Below are 21755 nucleotides of genomic sequence, written 5' to 3' on the forward strand. Positions count from 1 at the left end.
ACCAGGTGACGTGGAGAGGATCTGTGTATGTACTCTCGCTATTGGTGTCCCCCAGGGCTCGGTTCTAGGCCCCATCCTCTTCTCTCTGTACACCAAGTCACTTGGCTCCGTCATATCCACACATGGTCTCTCCTATCATTGCTATGCAGATGACACTCAACTACTTTTCTCTTTCCCCCCTTCTGACACCCAGGTGGCTACACGCATCTCTGCATGCCTGGCAGATATCTCAACGTGAATGGCGGCCCACCACCTCAAGCTCAACAAGACGGCTCTGCTCTTCCTCCCGGGGAAGGCCTGCCCGCTCAAAGACCTCTCCGTCACGGTTGACAACTCCACAGTGTCGCCCTCCCAGAGCGCAAAGAACCTTGTCGTGACCCTGGACAACACCTTGTCGTGACCCTGGACAACACCCTGTCGTTCTCTGCAAACATCAAAGCAGTGACTCGCTCCTGCAGGTTCATGCTCTACAACATCTGACTATGACAATACCTTAGACAGCAAGCGGTACAGGTCCTAATCCAGGTACTTGTCCTCTCCCTTCTGGACTACTGCAACACACTGCTAGCTGGGCTCCGCGCTTGTGCCATCAAACCCCTGCAACTTATCCAGAACACTGCAGCACACCTGGTTCTCAACCTTCCCAAGTTCTCTCATGTCACCCCGCTCCTCCACTCACTCCACTGGCTTACAGTCGAAGCTTGCATCCACTACAAGCATTCATGTTCAAACCCTACACCCCAACCCGAGAACTCTGTTCTGCTACCTCAGGTCTCTTGGCCAATGTTCCTTCAAAGCTGTGCACTGGGGCGGAGCTCCCCTGGGACTGTCGCGCGTTATATCAGTGTGGGCAGAAAAGCACGAGATTAGAAAGTAGAGTGAAGTTCAGAGTTTTCCCCGTTAGTTAATGCTATCAACGTTTCCCTTTACTGTGGGAATTGTGATCGAATCAACCCGCAATATTTAATGCAACATACCAAAACAAACTATATAAGACTTAGTAGGCAAAACTAACTATGCAAGTGATTTTGTTGTAGGCAGAACGCATCAGATTAAGATTCTATTGCATTGACATGTATGACTCAGGCCTGGACTCTCCACAGACCAGTGCGCCATGACCAATCAGAGCTACACCAGGTCTATATGCAAATACACCATCTCCATATATGGATCTGTGCAATTCACTTTGAACTGGACTGTGTTTACAGCATGAGCGGCCGCGCTTGTTTTTTAAATTTTATAAATGTTTATTTCACCTTTATTTAACCAGGTAAGCTAGTTGAGAACAAGTTCTCATTTACAACTGCGACCTGGCCAAGATAAAGCAAAGCAATGCGACACAATGTACAGTGAGTGCAAATGCCATGAGGAGGTAGGCAATAAATAGGCCATAGTAGCGAAGTAATTACAATTTAGCAGATTAACACTGGAGTGATAAATGAGCAGATGATGATGTGCAAGTAGAGATACTGGTGTGCAAAAGAGCTGAAAAGTACATAAAAACCATATGGGGATGAGGCAGGTAGATTGGGTGGGCTATTTACAGATGGGCTATGTACAGCTGCAGCCATCGGTTAGCTGCTCAGATGATGTTTAAAGTTAGTGAGGGAAATATAAGTCTCCAGCTTCAGCGATTTTTGCAATTCATTCCAGTCACTGGCAGCAGAGAACTCCAGCAGAGAACCAAAGGAGGTGTTGGCTTTGAGGATGACCAGTGAGATATACCTGCTGGAGCGCGTGCTAATGGTAGGTTTTGTTATCGTGACCAGTGAGCTGAGATAAGGTGGAGCCTTACCTAGCATAGACTTATAGATGACCTGGAGCGAGTGGGAATGGCGACGAATATGTAGTGAGGGCCAGCCGACTAGAGCATACAGGTCGCACTGGTGGGTGGTATAAGGGGCTTTGTTAACAAAACGGATGGCACCGTGATAGCAAACTGGATGCAGTCTGAGTAGAGTATTGGAAGCTATTTTGTAGATGCCATCGCCAAAGTCGAGGATTTGGTAGGATAAGCAATTTTACTAGGGTAAGTTTGGCGACGTGAGTGAAGGAGGCTTTGTTGCGAAATAGAAAGCCGATTCTAGATTTGATTTTGTTGGAGATGTTTAATATAAGTCTGGAAGGAGAGTTTATAGTCTAGCCAGACACCTATGTATTTGTAGTTGTCCACATATTCTAGGTCAGAACCGTCCAGGGTAGTGATTCTAGTCGGACGGGCGGGTGCAGTTGAAAAGCATGCATTTGGTTTTACTTGCGTTTAAGAGCAGTTGGAGGCCACGGAAGCAGTGTTGTATGGCATCGAAGCTCGTTTGGAGGTTAGTTAATACAGTATCGAAAGGGCCAGATGTATACAGAATGGTGTCGTCTGCGTAGAGGTGGATCAGGGAATCACCCGCAGCAAGAGCGACATCATTGATATATTAAGAGAAAAGAGTCGGCCCGAGAATCATGTGGTACCCCCATAGAGACTTCCAGAGGTCCGGACAACAGGCCCTCCGATTTGACACACTGGACTCTGTCTGAGAAGTAGTTGGTGAACCAGGCGAGGCAGTTATTTGAGAAACCAAGACTATTGAGTCTGCCGATAATGATGTGGTGATTGACAGAGTTGAAAGCCTTGGCCAGGTCGATGAATACAGCTGCACAGTACTCTCTTTTATCGATGGCGGTTATGATATCTTTTAGTACCTTGAGCGTGGCTGTGGTGCACCCGTGACCAGCTCGGAAACCAGATTGCACAGCGGAGAAGGTACAGTGGGATTCGAAATGGTCAGTGATCTGTTTATTAACTTGTTTAGAGTTCAAAGCGAGAGCTAAATGTAGAGACGTGCACATTTGTACATGTGTTCATATCCTTTGCTAGTTATTGAGTTATTAGGACCGTTGTTAATCATTTGTAGTCAGCAACGGGGGAGTGATTGTTTCCTAGAAAAGCACAAAACATGTGCATTTCTAGACATCTTTGGAAGGCAAGTCTGGTAAAGAGAGTAATTTTTTTGTCTTAAAGGGGCAGTGTTGTATTTTGAGACAGGCTTCAATAACCTAAGTAGCCAATAGGCAGAGGGTAGCATAATTTGTCTGATTCTCTGTAATAATGGTATGGGAATAATGATGCATTTTATTTTGAAAGTGGTTTCTTGCATCAAACAACATTTTCAGTCACCTCCTTCAGTGGATAAACAGGTTAATGTCAACCCCTGCATGCTTTTTTCAAAAGTCTAATGAAATGTAGGCTACACTGTTATGGGATGCATTTTCTCCATTGCTTTTGACGGTAGTAGTCAGAGTAGCCTACTTGACCACTGTTAAAACTAACTTAAAGCGGGTCCAGTCTCAGTGTTTATGATAAACACGTGCTGGAAGTTTCATAGAATTTGCGCTCAGCAGACCTGATATTTGCTCAGTAATGAAAACAATTTGAGGGAACTTTGCTCTTTGCCTTCCCCCCCCCTAAGGGAGGGCAGCTCACGCTCAGCCCAGTCCAAGCTCTTCTCTCTCCTGGCACCCCAATGGTGGAATCTGCTTCCCCCTGAAGCTAGGACAGCAGAGTCCCTGCCCATCTTCCGAAAACATCTGAAATTCTACCTTTTCAATCAGTTTCTTAAATAATCCTCCTCACCTCGACCCCCACCCCCCAATTAAATTTTTATAAAACCAAACCAGCACCTGCATTGACCCCTCCCCCTTCTATCTCTCACTCTACTGGTAAAATGTACTTTCTATGCCTGTTTTATGTGGTTGTCCCACCTAACTGTATAAGAGTGTCTGCTAAATGACTAAAATGTAAATGAGAACCCTTTGAATAAACCTTTTTGGTTCCAGATAGAACCTTTTTGGATTTCATTTAGAACCCTTTCCACAGAGGGTTCTCCTATGGAGAAAGCCTTCAAAAACTTTGGAATCCTTTTTTCTACGAGTGTAGTATGGGTTCCTTCCAAAGGTCAAAGGTAAGTCTACATTAGAATAATACATACACATTAGCACTGGGGGCTTGCTTGCTTTGCACTGCTTTGAAGAAGAGGATGACAGTACACTATGTTAGCAAGCTTGCCTCTTACCTATATACCTTATACCACCCACCACTGCGACTTGTATGCTCTAGTCGGCTGGCCCTCGCTACATATTCGTCGCCAGACCCACTGGCTCCAGGTCATCTACAAGTCTATGCTAGGTAAAGCTCCGCCTTATCTCAGCTCACTGGTCACGATGGCAACACCCATCCGTAGCACGCGCTCCAGCAGGTGTATCTCACTGATCATCCCTAAAGCCAACACCTCATTTGGCCGCCTTTCGTTCCAGTACTCTGCTGCCTGTGACTGGAACGAATTGCAAAAATCGCTGAAGTTGGAGACTTTTATCTCCCTCACCAACTTCAAACATCAGCTATCTGAGCAGCTAACCGATCGCTGCAGCTGTACATAGTCTATTGGTAAATAGCCCACCCTTTTCACCTACCTCATCCCCATATTATTTATTTACTTTTCTGCTCTTCTGCACACCAATATCTCTACCTGTACATGACCATCTGATCTTTTATCACTCCAGTGTTAATCTGCAAAATTGTAATTATTTGCCTACCTCCTCATGCCTTTTGCACACATTGTATATAGACCCCCCCTTTGTTTTCTACTGTGTTATTGACTTGTTAATTGTTTACTCCATGTGTAACTCTTTGTTGTATGCTCACACTGCTATGCTTTATCTTGGCCAGGTCGCAGTTGCAAATGAGAACTTGTTCTCATCTAGCCTACCTGGTTAAATAAAGGTGAAATAAAAAATAAATAAAATAAATATTATGCTAAGGGTTTTTTCCTAGTACTGAGCCGAGCCAAACCAACATGGACTGAGATGTCCCGGTTATGCATTCACCACAGTTGCTGGAGCCATGCTAAAAAGGAGCATTCGAAACAACTGGTATTAGCTAGTCAGCCAGGTCATGGTCTCACCTTCCTTGCAGTACTTTCCCTTGTAGCGGGTGTGTGTGCAGTCACAGTGCACCTCGCCATACTGGATGGAGCAGAAGCCTCCGTTGAAGCAGGGGTTCTGCTTGGTGCACAGATACTCCAGGTCACTCTGGATGCCCTGGCTGTTGAGCAGGGTAGGGGGCATCTCACCCACCTTCAGGTTGGAGATCAGGCCCAGGAATGGGGGCTCGTACTTCACCGTGCTGGATGTAAGGGCTGAGAGGCGCACGTCGGGCGGGATGCCACCCACAAACAGGTCACTGACCACCGCCATCTCCTTCCGCTTGGACTTGACCTCCGCCACCTTGGTCTCGCCGTCCACCATGAGCAGGGTCTCGCGGAAGTTGCGTGTGAGGAGCACCATGTGCCAGCGGTCGTCGTTGACCCGGGTTTCCATGTGTAAGGTGGCGGGTTCAGCGCAGTGGATGGCGAAGCGCAGCTGGAGGCGCCCGCCGGCGATCAGCAGCTCCATGAAGTCGCAGTTGCCGCCGTCGTCCAGGTAGAGCACCAGGGCCTTGCTTATATTGGTCTTCAGACTGAAGCTCAGCTCGCCCACTGAGCCTGCCTCCCAACGCCCGTAGCGGGCCCACTGGCCGGGGGCCCCGCCGAACTCCAGCGCCCGGGTCGTCACCAGCAGACTGAGGAACGCCAGGGGCCACGCAGGAAACCTCAACCCCCTCGTCATGGTTGTGATCCCAATCCTAAATCCCGATTGTCTTCCTATTGGTTCAAATCCTCCACACAGGGACGTAGCTCGGCCTAGCGTAGTTGCAGCTGTCGTTGTCGTTTTTTGTTTGTTTTTTCAGTGTAAATAATGGTTGTTATGTCTGGTACTCGCTAAGGAGAGTTCTCTAGGCTGGGAAAAGTGTGGGAGAAGCAAAACCCTCACAGGACCCAATTCCAGATTCCTACCCTGCCGATTCAGCAGTTCTCTCTGGATTTGCTCTATTTCTCTGCTGTTTTATCCGGTCTCTCTTCTCCGTCTCTCCATTGGTTGGTGCCTCTGGGACTCACAGGAAAAAACGAGGACGGTGGACTGGCAGGGGGAATTCCGATAATTTTACACACAACGTTCCGTCCCTCAACTAAACTCCTTATTCCAAATAGAAATCCCAGTCCTTGGAATCCAGATATAACTTTTTAGGAAAATTAAGTCAATTTTGTGGCAAGAGATACTGTCAGTCTGTACGTGTTCAGAGATTTTGTTTTTGGGAAAGGGGGGAAAAGGGGAGAGCACTGAGGAGGAGTGTGTCAGAGCTGTCTGGTGTTACATGGACAGCAGGGTATGTTCATGACTCCAATGGCATTAACCCCTTCCTCTCCTGAAGCCTCTGGCTGGTCCACCACAGCTTAGGCTGGCCTGGGTCCCATCATTGTCCCCACAGTCATGGATCTGGAAGAACACAGACAAAGACATTTTATTAGACCACATGTAAACCTGGTGCTTTGTTTAACTGAGGTGATTCCGTGAACCACACTCACGTGATTAGTAACCTTGCACGAGACCTCAAGATTTGCATTAGAATGCCTAGTCTTGTGGCACACAGGAGACCCTGGTTCCAATACAGTCTGACGCACATGCATATCGGTTTATTGTTGTTGTTAGTAGTAGTAGTAGTAGTAGTAGTAGTAGTAGTAGTGGTAGTAGTAGCAGCATATGTATAACTGAAGACAATATAAACCCAACATGTAAAATGTTGGTCCCATGTATTCATAAGCTGAAATAAAAGATCCCACAAAAAGCTTATTTTTCTAAAATGTTGTGCACAAATTTGTTTACAGCCCTAATTGTTATCCCTTGCCAATATAATCCACCCACCTGAAAGGTGTGGCATATCAGTAAGCTGATTAAACAGCATTATCATTATACAGGTCCACCTTTGTCACACTACACAATGCCACAGATGTCTCAAGTTGAGGGAGTGTGCAATCGTCATGCTGACTGCAAGAATATCCACCAGAGCTGTTGCCAGAAAATGGAATATTAATTTCTCTACCATAAACCACCTCCAACATAATTTCAGAGAATTTGGCAGTACGTCCACCTGGCCTCACAACTGCGTGTAACCACGCATGCCCAGAACCTCACATATGGCTTCTTCACCTGCGGGATCATCTGAGACCAACCGTGCGAACAGCTGATGAAGGGAAGGAATATTTCCTTTTTCTGGGGAAAAACTCATTATGGATTGGCTGGGCCTGGCTTCCCAGTGGGTGGGCTTGGCTCCCAAGTGGGTGGGCCTATGCCCTCCCAGCCCCACCCATGGCTGTGCCCCTGCCCAGTCATGTGAAATCCATAGATCAGGGCCTAATGAATTTCAATTGACTGATTTCCTTATATGAACTTTAACTCAGTAAAATCGTTGAAATGATTGCATGTTGCGTTTATATTTTTGTTCAGTATAGTAGTAAAAGTTTATGAAAAATAAGCATCACAATCGTCCATTTGAGCATCTGCTTTGTAGAGGAAATATACAAATCAAGTTTCCTCAGAGACATCGACTACTCAAATGAATGTCCTATACATGCAATTCCCTACTGGTGATTTCTCCGTTGGAAGTCTTGGACTAGTGAAAAATGTGAATATGTCGGGTATGAAGTTCAACATTCATGTGTATGATTTACTAATAGCCTAGCGGGTGTATGTCAACAGCCGCTCAAAACGCCTCGCTCCATCCGTAACTGCCAAATACAATTGCTCCTAAACACAGTGCATAAAGAGCCATGGAATAGAACGCTTACTCTAAATCCATAACTTGACTTTCAAAACCAGTGAGCAATAAAGCGATCAATAAATGGCCATTGCATGAATGCACGTGCTGTAGAAAACCAACCGTGTTTATGTAGGCTTCATGGTCTCCACCTAACTGCGCACACACACACACACACACTAAGTTTGCTCTTCAGCAGGGTGCTTCGGCATGGAGTCAATGGCTGCCAGGATAGCCACTCTTGACCCTTGGCCCTGGCCTAATCCGTTCCTATTATTTCTCAAGAGATATTTAATTTCCATCGCAGACAGTTGACAATTAAACCCCTCCTTGTCCCTGATCACACTCACTCAGGCCATGCTTGACTGCCTGACTTCAGAGTGACAACTAATGATGACACTCTCCCTGAGCGAGAGAGAGAGAGAGAGAGAGAGAGAGAGGGGGGAACAGAGATAGAAAGAGATACTGTAGAATGACAGTGACAGAGAGCAAAACAGAAACCGAGAGAGAGAGAGAGCATATGAAAGAGAGAGAGGGAGAAAAGGGCGATATTTCTCGAAGTAATGTTCACACGCACCAGCGTGTCATGCCTTGAGGAGAGAGAAGAAGAGCGAAAGCGAGTGAGAGAGAGAAAGAGCGAGGGAGAGAGCGAGAGAGATAGCTGATTTATTTTAGTTACTTACGGATGGGAGCCAATGCTAGCTGCGTGTTTGCATAAGATTGTCTGCTCTCACACACTTCCCCATAAATTAAGCCCTGTATAATAACATTCATAGATCAAAGCATTATTGATATATGGACAGTTCCAGTGCAGATTATGGAACTGTGACTTCTAATAAGAACCGATGCCAAGGGAGAGAGACACGGCAGAGGGCCTCCTCGGAAGGAGGAAGATGCATCTCTGAAAATGCACATCTATATTTAAGATATTCAAATGGGCCAAATATGACCTTAACAAAATCACTTCACTAGGACACACTGTATACTTTAAACAGCTGACATTACAAACCATTGTGATTAGTTGGCTGCAATAGCAACCACAATGAAAAGAATTGTGTGTTTATATAATTGACAGTGGGGATTATTTATTTTAATGAAGTGTTATGTATACTGTGTTTCCCCGATGGGTAACTAGAATTGGAATATTCCCTCCTCTTTGCATTTATTCATTAAGTTGTTTTTTTTACTGTCTGGGAATCTCTGTATGGTGTGATGTAAAGAGGGAACATCTCCAGATTGTGCTGTATTGTTTTGGTAGGGGCTTTCTGTTTTGTATGGATAAAAGTGTACTCTCTCTTATGCCTTGTGTTGGGTGGTTATTAGGAGCTCTGCACAGACTGCCTGGTGATAGTCTCAAATCCCAAGGACACAGAGATAACAAGCCTCAGGAGAAACACTAAAGCCCAAAGGGAGTGTGTGTGTGTATGTATGTGTGTGTGTGTGTGTGTGTGTGTGCGCGCGCGCGCGTGTGTGTGTTTGAGAGATATACAGAGAGTGGAAATATTTTTTGGGGAGACATCCTTATACCGCAGTGGGTCTGTTTTTCAATCTACGAGACTAAATGAGGCCTGATGTTTTGCGTTTTCTCCAAAACACTTTTCTGACTGCCAGCAGGACATCCATTTGGCTTTTCCTATACCTCGAGAACCGTGGGTTGATACTTTCTCACACGCCATGCTTTTCTGGCTCTCCGAGCCAAACCGTCTAGCCTGAAGCAAGCTGAAACAGAACAAGAGGCTACGGCAATCACCGCACGTCCCTGTACCCCTGACCCCTTTTCCTCAGCCGAACGATGCCTTGGCAACTCGTGAAGCGAACTCTGACCCCATTACTTTCACATCATTGCATCGAAAGCCTCGACAGAGCTAGGGTTGCTTTCTGCCTTTTCTTTTTCACCCGGTCCAGGGTTTGGAAGCAGACAGTAGTGTTTCATGGGGTTCCAGCAGTGTTAAACTCCTCCAGGCTCTTCCCAAAAACCCTTCAGAATCTTTTTTTATCCCAATGATATCAAAGCTGTCTCTCGCTGAAGAGGGTCAGGGTGTTGGCAGAATAGTGTTCTGTGCTCGTTGTTGTTGTTTCACTTATGGCAGTGGTTATGGTTGTTGTTTGTAAGGATACTATACCGCATGTGCCATCTCACTTGAGACACACACACATACACAAGAAAACAAAAACGTATACAAAGCGAAGCCGGTTCAAGAAGGGAAACCCGAGTGTGGTCGCATCAGCGATAATGCACCAATGAGATTCAAATCAAATCAAAGTTTATTTGTCACGTGCGCCGAATACAACAGTGAAATGCTTACTTACAGGCTCTAACCAATAGTACGGAGAAAAAAAAGTGTGTGTGTGTGTGTGTGTAGGTAAGTAAAGAAAAAAAAAAAAACTGTAAAAAGACATTTGAAAATAAGAGTAGCAAGGCTGTATACAGACACCTGTTAGTCAGGCTTATTGAGGTAGTATGTACATGTGGGTATGGTTAAAGTGACTATGCATATATGATGAACAGAGAGTAGCAGTAGAGTAAAAAGAGGGGTTGGTGGGTGGTGGGACACAGTGCAGATAGCCTGGTTAGCCAATGTGCGGGAGCACTGCTTGGTCTGGTCAATTGAGGTAGTATGTACATGAATGTACAGTTAAAGTGACTATGCATATAAGATAAACAGAGAGTATCAGCAGCGTAAAATAGGGGTTGGGGGGGGCACACGATGCAAATAGTCCGGGTAACCACCTGTCTTATGGCTTGGGGGTAACAACTGTTGAGAAGCCTTTTTGTCCTAGACTTGGCACTCCGGTACCGCTTGTCATGCGGTAGTAGACAGAACAGTCTATGACTGGGGTGGCTGGGGTCAGGAAGGCTCAGGGCCTTCCTCTGACACCGCCTGGTGTAGAGGTCCTGGATGGCAGGCAGCTTTGCCCCAGTGATGTGCTGGGTCGTACGCACTACCCTCTGAAGTGCCTTGCGATCGGATGCCGAGCAATTGCCGTACCAGGCAGTGATGCAACCGGTCAGGATGCTCTCGATGTTGCAGCTGTAGAACCTTTTGAGGATCTCAGGACCTATGCCAAATCTTTTTAGTTTCCTGAGGGGGAATAGACTTTGTTGTGTCCTCTTCACGACTGTCTTGGTGTGTTTGGACCATTCTAGTTTGTTGTTGATGTGGACACCAAGGAAATTGAAGCTCTCAACCTGCTCCACTACAACTCCGTCGATGAGAATGGGGACGTGCTCGGTGCTCCTTTTCCTGTAGTCCACAATCATCTCCTTAGTCTTGGTTACGTTGAGGGATAGTTTGTTATTCTGGCACCACCCGTCCAGGTCTCTGACCTCCTCCCTATAGGCCGTCTCGTCGTTGAGCAGACCTACCACTGTTGTGTCGCAAACTTAATGATGGTGTTGGAGTCGTGCCTGGCCATGCAGTCGTGGGTGAACAGGGAGTACAGGAGGGGACTGAGCACGCACCCCTGGGGATCCCCAGTGTTGAGGATCAGCGTGGCAGATGTGTTGCTCCCTATCCTCACCACCTGGGGGCGGCCCGTCAGGAAGTCCAGGGTCCAGTTGCAGAGGGAGGTGTTTAGTCCCAGGTTCCTTAGCTTAGTGATGAGCTTTGGGGGTACTATGGTGTTGAACGCTGAGCTGTTGTCAATGAATAGCATTCTCACATAGGTGTTCCTTTTGTCCAGGTGGGAAACGGCAGTGTGGAGTACAATAGAGATTGCATCATCTGTGGATCTGTTTGGGCGGAATGCAAATTGGAGTGGGTCTACTTCCATGCGGTCTATTTAAGTTCACCGGTTCTGCACATGGCTTCTTCGATGCCGGATGTTAAGCTCACGCATGCGCTGGTGACAGACTCTTTCGCTATCTCTCTGACACACACACTGAGGCATTTGGCATCCTAGTGAGGCTGGGGCTATAAATCTCAGATCCTGAGAGGGGTGGCGGTGTCTCTTCCATCAGACAGTCTGGTGCTGCTGCTAATTAACCACAAATCCATGCAGACTCTTCATATTCAGAGAGAGTGTGAGAGTGAGTAGAATAGTAGTGGGGGGAGAAAAAAAGGGGTAGATATCGCAACAGAGAGGGAGGAAGCAAGAGGAGGGAGAGCAGAATAGAGGGGGAAGAAAGAGACAGACAGTCAGACCGAAATAGCGGGATTTCAAAACAGTAAGAGGGAGAGGAGTGAAAGAAACTGTGGATGCCAAAATCAAACAGACGGTCTCCATTTCAGGGCCAAGATCGAAAAGCAAACAGTATATGGCACAGTGCCTCAGTCAGTACCATTAGGCAGTGCTACTCAAGGCATGAGTTAGTATAGAGCAGGGGTGTAAACGTTTAAACATTACGTTTAAAATGAAATTAGGAACCTTAAAAATAATGTGTTTTTTCCCCCAAAATTTTTATCACAGTGCAGTAATCACAAAACACATTATTTTCCGTGTCATAGCCCAATCAGATGATAGGCTATGAAGGCCTGGGGAAAGTTGTGTAATTTAAAAAAGGTAGAAAGTAAACAGCATAGTGGGTCAATTTCCTCAACAACTAAGAATGTTTAAGCGCAAGGTTCAACTTCTCCGCAGTTTTGGAGCCCTGGCGACCACCATGTGAACGGCGTGAAGCGAACCCGTGCAAATACTGTGTGTGACTGTGCGAGAGCGAAGTGTTGTATGTAGCTCATCTCAATATCCTACTTCTTCATTGATGATTGGCTCTGCTTTACTGAAGTTGCAAGACATTAAAAACCAAGAAATTAGACCTAGTGCATGGTTCTGACTAAGCAACTCGTCAGTCTCCTTCGTTCCAAAAATACTCTGTCTCAGGAGTTGATTCCTAGCGGGTTCAAATCTTGACAAATTGGAGTCGAAACCGGGGATCGACGTGCAAGAAGTCAAGGAATCAATTATTTTGGAGTTGAGTCTTTCCCACTACGTTGTCTCTGTCATTAACGGTTGGATGGATTTACTTTTGATACAGAAATATACTTAACGGTTAGTTTTCCTGTATGGGAAGTCTCTTATTTTTTTCTGTGTCTGTGAGAGTGAACAAGAGACAAAAGAAAGAGCAATGTCTTGATAATATCCCCTTTAAGCTCATCAATACCCAGTACATACTAGCTGAATGCTTTGTTACATTCCCATTAATTCCCTACAAGTCCCAATTACCCCAGTGCTCCCTAGTCAACTAGGGATCATCACAGCCCCCCCCCCCCCCCCACCACAGACAAGCCCAGCCACATCACTTAGTTCTGCTGACAAGTCACTCTAGGGTTGAGCGCACTCATAGCTTGGAGTTTCTGTGCACAATCGATGGAGAGATCTCACGCCTGGCTATGGAAGCTAGGGAATTATTCCCAGAGAGCTTCTGTTGTATGGTAGAGGAGACCATGAGAAGGCTATTTTAAGCAGCGATCAACACTCTACTGAAATGCCAAGCCTCCCTCCAAGGAAGCACACACACAAATGCAAACACACACACACACACACTTAAAGTGGAACTGGCAACACTTTAGCTACATAACATCTAAAAAATCTGTTCATATACACTTGCAGGACGAATATGACACTTTTCTGACAAGCATGAACTTAGATATGGTCATTTTCACATTTTAAATACATCCTTAGAATTTTTGGGAATTGCATATAGTGAGACATTTGGGAGAATTCTAGAGCGATATAGAGTGGGAAAGCGACCGTGCATTTGGACTGTTAATAACCTTGCAGTAAAATAAAACCTAATAAAAACACCTGACTCGTCCAGGACTGGAGTCTACGCAGACCGTGCGCCGTAGCCATTCAGAGCTAAAGTAGGCCTTTAAAAACAAGCCATTTGCCACACGGGCCTGCCATCAGTCATTTTGAACTGGACTGTGTGTTTACAGGCAGTAGCAACAGCGCGACTTTAGATCATTAGAACACATTCGCCAAAGGCCATAAAATACACCTGAATGGATTTTCTACAAATATATAAATACCACAGGAGTCCTCTTACATTTGGGAACTTTACAGTCCAATTGATCAAAACAACCATGAAAAGGGCAGGCTCTCTCTCCCTTAGTTATGCACATCAACAACAACGAGATCAACAGCTAATGCTAGACAGAGCAAGAAAAATAATTTTTCAGCTAGTTGGCAGTCCAAATTGCACTGATAAATGATGGGGAATAATGAAGTTGGCTAGCTTGCTACTTCCAGACAGAAATGAGAACCCCTCACTCGGACGATTTGATTCGCCCTAGCAGAGCTGATTAAGCTGTTTACATGTTATCTAGAGCGTTCGTGACTAACTATTCCTTTTTTTGCCTACGTTCACTGACACCGGTCGTATTCAGCAGCTGTTTGTTTTTTAAAACATTTTATAATTGTTTTATTAAATATTAAAACATACAATCTAACTGCAGTGAAGCCGCTCAAAATTTCCATTACAGACTCCCAACATTTACTTATTTTTATTTCACCTTTATTTAACCAGGTAGGCTAGTTGAGAACAAGTTCTCATTTACAACTGCGACCTGGCCAAGATAAAGCATAGCAGTGTGAACAGACAACACAGAGTTACACATGGAGTAAACAATTAACAAGTCAATAACACAGTAGAAAAAAAGAAAAAAAGAGTCTATATACATTGTGTTCAAAAGGCATGAGGAGGTAGGCGAATAATTACAATTTAGCAGATTAACACTGGAGTGATAAATGATCAGATGGTCATGTGCAGGTAGAGATACTGGTGTGCAAAAGAGCAGAAAAGTAAGTAAATATAAACAGTATGGGGATGAGGTAGGTAAATTGGGTGGGCTATTTACCGATAGACTATGTACAGCTGTAGCGATCGGTTAGCTGCTCAGATAGCAGATGTTTGAAGTTGGTGAGGGTGATAAGTCTCCAACTTCAGCGATTTTTGCAATTCGTTCCAGTCACAGGCAGCAGAGAAGTGGAACGAAAGGCGGCCAAATGAGGTGTTGGCTTTAGGGATACACCTGTTGGAGCGCGTGCTACGGGTGGGTGTTGCCATCGTGACCAGTGAACTGAGATAAGGCGGAGCTTTACCTAGCATGGACTTGTAGATGACCTGGAGCCAGTGGGTCTGGCGACGAATATGTAGCGAGGGCCAGCCAACTAGAGCATACAGGTCGCAGTGGTGGTGGTATAAGGTGCTTTCGTAACAAAACGGATGGCACTGTGATAAACTGCATCCAGTTTGCTGAGTAGAGTATTGGAAGCTATTTTGTAGATGACATCGCCGAAGTCGAGGATCGGTAGGATAGTCAGTTTTACTAGGGTAAGTTTGGCGGCGTGAGTGAAGGAGGCTTTGTTGCGGAATAGAAAGCTGACTCTAGACTTGATTTTAGATTGGAGATGTTTGAATATGAGTCTGGAAGGAGAGTTTACAGTCTAGCCAGACACCTAAGTACTTATAGATGTCCACATATTCTAGGTCGGAACCATCCAGGGTGGTGATGCTAGTCGGGCGTGCGGGTGCAGGCAGCGAACGGTTGAAAAGCAGGTGCACGCCCGACTCCCAACATTTAGCAGACTCACATCCAGAGTGACCCACAGGATCACCCAGGGTCAAGAGCACCACCTTGATCCTCGACAGATCTCCCACCAGGGGAAAATCGGGGACCCGAACCAGCGACCTATCAGCCACTGGCCCAAGCTCCCAACCACCAACCATCTAAGATACCCCACAGTTCCCCGAGATGAACAAAAGACGAACAAAAGACAAAAAAAAGAGAATTGCAATGGAAAACAGAAAACAACAATGCAAAAACAAAATGTGTGCATTTGAATGGGTGTGTGTGTGTGTGTGTGTGTGTGTGTGTGTGTGTGTGTGTGTGTGTGTGTGTGTGTGTGTGTGTGTGTGTGTGTGTGTGTGTGTGTGTGTGTGTGTGTGTGTGTGTGTGTGTGTGTGTGTGTATGCAAGCACTTGCGCAGCCTCAGGCAAACAGCCATTGGATGTAACAGCGTTGCCCCTCAGTGTCATTCAATCTTAATTTTTTGTACTTTCTTTTATCTTTGGCCGTCATTCTATCCCCCATCCAGCAACTCCACTCTCACTTGTCTCCAGTTCCACATCCCAACCCTCAGTTTCACAGGAGGTTGGTGGCACCTTAATTGGGGAGGACGGGCTCGTGGTAATGGCTGGAGCGGAATGGTATCAAATACATCAAACACATGGTTTCCAGGCCATTCCCTCCGTTCCAGCCATCATTAATGAGCCATCCTCCCTTCAGCAGCCTCCACTGCTCAGTTTCCCTCAGCCCATCCCACCTATATCCGAAGAGGGTGGCAGATTTCTACACGCCATACAGTGCATTCTGAAAATATTCAGACCTCTTGACTTTTTCTAAATGATGTTACATTACAGCCCTTATTCTAAAATGGATTAGAATGATTTCCCCCTCAATCTACACACAATACTCCATAATGACAGTTTGCAAGCTAATACATGAAAAATACAAAACTGAAATATCACATTTACATAAGTATTCAGACCCTTTACTCTGTACGTTGTTGAAGAACCTATGGCAGCGATTAGAGCCTCGAGTCTTCTTGGGTATGATGCTACAAGCTTGGCACACCTCTATTTGGGGAGTTTTTCCCATTCCTCTCTGCAGATCCTCTCAAGCTCTGTCAGGTTGGATGGGGAGTGTTTGCTGCACAGTTTTTTTCAGGTCTCTGCAGAGATGTTTGATTGGGTTCAAGTCCGGGCTCTGGCACTCAAGGACATTCAGAGACTTGTCCCTTCTGTCACTTCTAACCAAAAGGTTGCAAGATCAAATCCCAGAGCTGACGAGGTAAAAATGTCATTCTGCCCCTGAACAAGGCAGGTAACCCACTGTTCCGAGGCCGTCATTGAAAATAAAAATGTGTTCTTAACTGACTTGCCTAGTTAAATAAAAAGGTCAAAAAAATAAATAAATAGCCAACAAAAAGTGAAATGAGGGGTAAAAGTCACTCCTCCAATGACATGACATCCTCCTAGCAGCTATCTAGCTAACGTTATGTTCCGTGTTGTTAGCTAGCCTATTAGCCACGTTACGACTGACTTCTGATCATTGCCCTCGCAAGTTTGATTATATTGACATTCCCAGCCTCAGTTCTATTTCATATTTTTTTTTTAAATGTTGAGTTATTGAAACTGGAACAGTGCATCTCTATGGAGACAGCAAACAACGTACCAGACCAGCTGGGATTTACATCCTGATAGCAATATTTTTTGGGGCTACCAAGAAATGTATTGGTGAATTATATTTAATCATGCATTGAACTGCAGCCATCTATTCTGCCAACAATGCCTTACTGTACGCCATGGAACATTGAGTTAAATAGAACCTATTTTTAAACCTTTTATAAAGTTGGTTTTGTAGCATAAACTGGGAATTTGATATTTTTCACTGATATTATGATTGTTTGTTTCATATCTGCAAAGTAGTTCAAACGCTGTCAGTTCCACTTTAAGTGTGGACACACACACACACACACACACAGACATAGACAGTCACGATCACACAAACAATCACAAACGCCCTCCCCCAAGGGAAAAGCTGCAATGGCGAGCTGAGACAGAGGCAAAGACCACCCACCGAGACAGAGAACCTCATCAAGACAGATCAAGACAACAAAATGGATGACAGTGTGAAAGGAGAAATAGTGTGTGTATGACGGAGAGGGGGGGGTTAGGTAGGAGGGAGTATTATTGAAAAGTGTGTGAGCTATAGAGCGAAGAGACCAGCTCCATCACGTCAATGACACTTAGTGTCTGGAGCTGTATTGCCATTGCAGACTCCCTACCTACACTTTATAGCCCCCACCGTGCGCGTACACACACACACACACCTTATGGGGCCATTATCGAGCACACACCCCTTATGGGGCCATCATCCGTCAGTTTACGTGCCAATCATGACCAGGCCAGAGTGAGAGAAGAAGGGATCTGTACTATTATTGCTGAACTGTCTCCCCATTCATGGACTAACTACGTCTCTCCTCCCGCACACCTCCTTCTCCCTCGCTCTGTGACGCCAACCTCCGCCTCCTCTCACTGATCACCCTCTCTCTCGCCCTCTCTTCTTCACATCCTTCTATCCCTGCAGTCTATTCCCCAGCCTAGAGAGATCAACTCTCAGCACTACAAAGGGAGCGTCAGGGAGTCGCAGGGATTGCTGGTTTAAATCATGACAAAATGAGTTTTAAGTGCTGCAGACTTAACGCCTGGAGTGAAGGCATCGAGGCACTAGCGGTTGAGGATGACAATTGTTTTCTAAATGAGACCTGTCGTAGAATATGAACCTACGAAGCTGAAAGGATCCGGGTGTGTGACTATGTCGGTGTCCCTCTGCATGTCCTTCTGTGCATGGGTGTGTGCATAACCACATGCGTGTGTGTTCAGGGATGTGACTGTGTGTGTAGTATGCAGTGGTGTGCATATGTGCGTGTTGGTTAGTCAGTGCCAGAAGATGTTTTTGGTAGCGGAGCACAAGGCTTCTTGGCCATGCCCGGAGACACTCGCTCTCTCGTTCCAATTAAACCGCTTAGCAGCCTAGAGCTGCTCATCCCTTATCTGGGAGGAGAGAGAGAGAGAGAGAGGGAAAGAGAGAGAGAGAAACTGAGAGAGAGACGGGAAAGAGAGAGAGAGAAAGAGAGAGGGAAAGAGAGGGGGAAAGAGAGAGGGGGAAAGAGAAGCTGAGAGAAAGTAAGCTGAGAGAAAGTAAGCTGAGAGAGAGAGAGGGAAAGAGAAGCTGAGAGAGAGGGAAAGAGAGAGAGAAGCTGAGAGAGGGAAAGAGAGAGAGAGAGGGGGGGAGAGAGAGAGAGAAAGAGAGGGGGAAAGAGAGAGAGAGAGAAAGAGAGGGGGAAAGAGAGAGAGAGAAAGAGAGGGGGAAAGAAAGAGAGAGAGAAATAGAGAGGGGGAGAGAGAGAAAGAGAGAGGGAGAAAAAGAGAGAGAGAGAGTTGGGAAAGAGAGAGAAACTGAGAGAGGGTGAGTGAGAAAGAGCAGATATTCACACACTGCATCATGGCATTCTTGACAAGCTACTATATTATAAGCACAGTAGACAACAGCCCCCCCCCACCCCCCACCACCTCTCCTCCCCCCTCCATGCATGTCCGTTTTTAGACCAGCAGCCAGATAGTGGCATAAGTAGAGAAAGTGAGGGAGAGAAGAGAAGACAAAAACATGGTGGCGCCTCGTATTGGGCTATAAGAGAACTGATACAAAGTGTCCTATTTTAGGGCCAAAACACTGCTCTACAAAGAGTGGGCCAGCAACACATTCAGGTGCAGCCATCCAGTCACTCTGCCCTCCGTAAAATAAGAAATCCTGGCTAAAATGTAGTGTATATTGACATGTTTTGGAGAGCAAAGAGACGTGAGCTATAAAAAAAAATATTTGGATGGAAAACTAAAACTACTGCATGTTGCAGTAATGTCTTGTTTTCGTCCGTTTTGATTAAGGTTTCTTTACTGGAAGAATAATGCTATGCATAACGTCTGTGCATAATGCAGGAACATTGATTCCTCCTCTGGATACTAACCACCACGGATACACCACTTCCATGATGTTGATATCAAGCACTCAACATGTTGGATATGAAAGCCAATTGCTCATCTCCTTGAGAGCTTTCAGGCATAAGACGTGACGACGCCCCCCCCCCCCATCGCAAAGCTGCCCCCATTAAGACAACATACTAGGGCATCAATTCTATGTCCCGTTAGACGTTAATTGTGGTGATGGCAGAAGCATTAGATGGCGTCGCTCTTCTCCGGAGTGCCGTGTGAGAAGTGAGAAGTGGCCCAGCCAGAGAGGCTCTGGGGGAGGAGAGGAGAAGAGGACTCCCTTTCAAAGAAACACAAGCACCCCCATTACTTTTTCATGAGCCAGGCGACAATTAGAATGGAGGGATGGCGAGATGAAGGGGGGGGCGGGGTGTGACAAACAGAGAAGCCGGCACACAGAGAGAGAGAAACGCATGCACACACACACACACACACACACACGCTCACAGGTGTCCACCCACACATGGCGGAAAATATGCAGCCTAAGTCCAACGAGATCGGATACAGATTCATTGCTTTAAATAATTATGACAAAATGTTAAGAAAATGTTGAGCAATGTAATAAAAGTAATGCCTTTTCAAATGAGTTACACGTTATGTTGGCTGGCAATTTGTTAGCTATGCTATCCTTAAGAACCGAGAGGCATAGCTATCTAACGTTAGTCGGCTATTAATACATCAGACATGCCAGGCAGTATATTAACCATCTGCTATCTAACTAACTACCCAACGTTTATGGACTTGATTATTCACATCATTCTTAGCTAAGTGGTATATGCGTTGTATGTTTCAATGGGAATTGTTAATTCTGACTATCTGCTCCGATTTCAGAGCACTCTCCTCTTAGTGTGCCAGAGTGCAGAATAACTGATTAATTTATGAACGCTCAACACCTGTTGAATATGGCCAGTGTCAGTAAAAGTTGGCAAAAAAAGCGCAATTAAATTGTTGCCAGCAGCACAGTTACAGTCACCAACGCTCTGGATAACAGGAAAACAGCCTAACCCGGGGGGGGGGGGGGGGGGGGGGGGGGGGTTCTCTCATTTGTGTCTGGAAGTAGCTAGCCAACATTAGCTTGGGTGCTTGACTGCCGTTGCTCGGATCAACCCTACCTACTCCTCGGCCAGAGCAAAACGCTCTGATTTTAGGAATGGACAATCTGACAACTCTCTGGATTTACGAACTCCCAGAGTGCACTCTGGCACTCCAGATTGAATTTACAAACACAGCCGAAATCAAAAAATGTCTAACTAGTCATTTGTTATGCTAACAAGCTAGCAAGAGGTTGCATAGGAACAGCATAAACTTCCGGTAGACAGGCGATCACTAGTAGGCACAACTGAAACAATACAATGTACGTGTGTGTGTGTGTATGTGTGTGTGTGAGTCAATTTCATTTTGAAGGATGTTTAGGGTTTTATGCGTTGAGGTCTAAATATCGTTTCCAAACTTGTCAAATAATATCCCATTGTAAATTGTGGCACTTTTAATGTGGTCATTTCTAAATCAATTTCCATATTCATAACTGATTATGAAATGCAAATGTGAAGAAAAAAAAACTGTCATTTAAATCTTAAGGTTCATTACCAATTCGAGGCAGCAGCACTACACTGCCTTGAGAGTAGTCTAAGTGCGAGTGAGGACAAATAGACCCCTGAAATGCCCACACACACAACAATCACCCGGCAAAGAGGGACAGAGAGAGCGAGAGAACAAGAGCGATAAAGAAAGAGGACGAGAGAGCACAAATCAATTCAGATGAAATTGGCTGCCATAAATGACACTCGATTACCATCTTAAATATACTGTCAAAAAGCAATTTGCGTCACACATGCCAGAGGCTGGAAATGTGCCTCTTATTGAGAGGCCCGGGCTATCATTTAGGATCTTGTTTCCCCTTCCTACCTACAATTTACCCACAAACGTCCTTCCTAACTCTGCACCTGTTTATCGGTGGCCATTTTAGCTCTGTGTGATTGTGTGTGTGTGTGTGTGTGGGGGGGGGGGGGGGATTGGAAAAGAAAAATGTGGTATTTCGAGTAATATAAATGCAGGGAGGACTTAAATCGGGTTAAGGATAGTTTTGCATGAAGGATTCATCCATTTTACATAGTTCTTTCCACTCCTCCCCAATGCAATCTCACAGTAGGTTGTGTCAAAACGATGAGGTAAAAGCCGCCTTACAGCTTTCAGACAATAAATTCAATTGATAAAGGAGCTTTAAATGACCTTTGTTTTAGACAGTGGTGTAAAGTACTAAAGTATATTTTTGGGGTATCTGTACTTTATTATTCATATTTTTGACAACTTACTCTGCATACATTTTCCCTGACACCCAAAAGTACTCATTACATTTTCAATGCCTTAGCAGGACAGGGAAAATGGTCCAATTCACACGCTTATCAAGAGAACATCCCTGGTCATCCCTACTGCCTCTGATCTGGCGGACTCACTAAACACATGCTTCATTTGTAAATGGTTCAAGGAGAGGGGGTACAAAAATGATCAGATTAATACTGCCAT

The 21755-nt window shown here is 45.4% G+C and overlaps 1 protein-coding gene across 5 annotated transcripts in view; it reads right to left on the reverse strand.

Moving 5' to 3' along the window:
• The window catches only part of nrxn2b (neurexin 2b), a 1016923-nt gene that overhangs the window by 908484 nt on the left and 86684 nt on the right, over positions 1-21755 (reverse strand). For all 5 annotated transcript variants that reach the window (XM_031792165.1, XM_031792164.1, XM_031792163.1 and 2 more), the window contains exon 2: positions 4950-6360. In XM_031792165.1, the coding sequence (XP_031648025.1) occupies positions 4950-5652 (703 nt within the window). In that variant the 5' untranslated portion in view covers positions 5653-6360. The remainder of the gene's footprint in view (positions 1-4949; positions 6361-21755) is intronic.

This window comes from Oncorhynchus kisutch, linkage group LG16 (genome assembly GCF_002021735.2).
Source record: "Oncorhynchus kisutch isolate 150728-3 linkage group LG16, Okis_V2, whole genome shotgun sequence".
Lineage (NCBI taxonomy): Eukaryota > Metazoa > Chordata > Actinopteri > Salmoniformes > Salmonidae > Oncorhynchus > Oncorhynchus kisutch.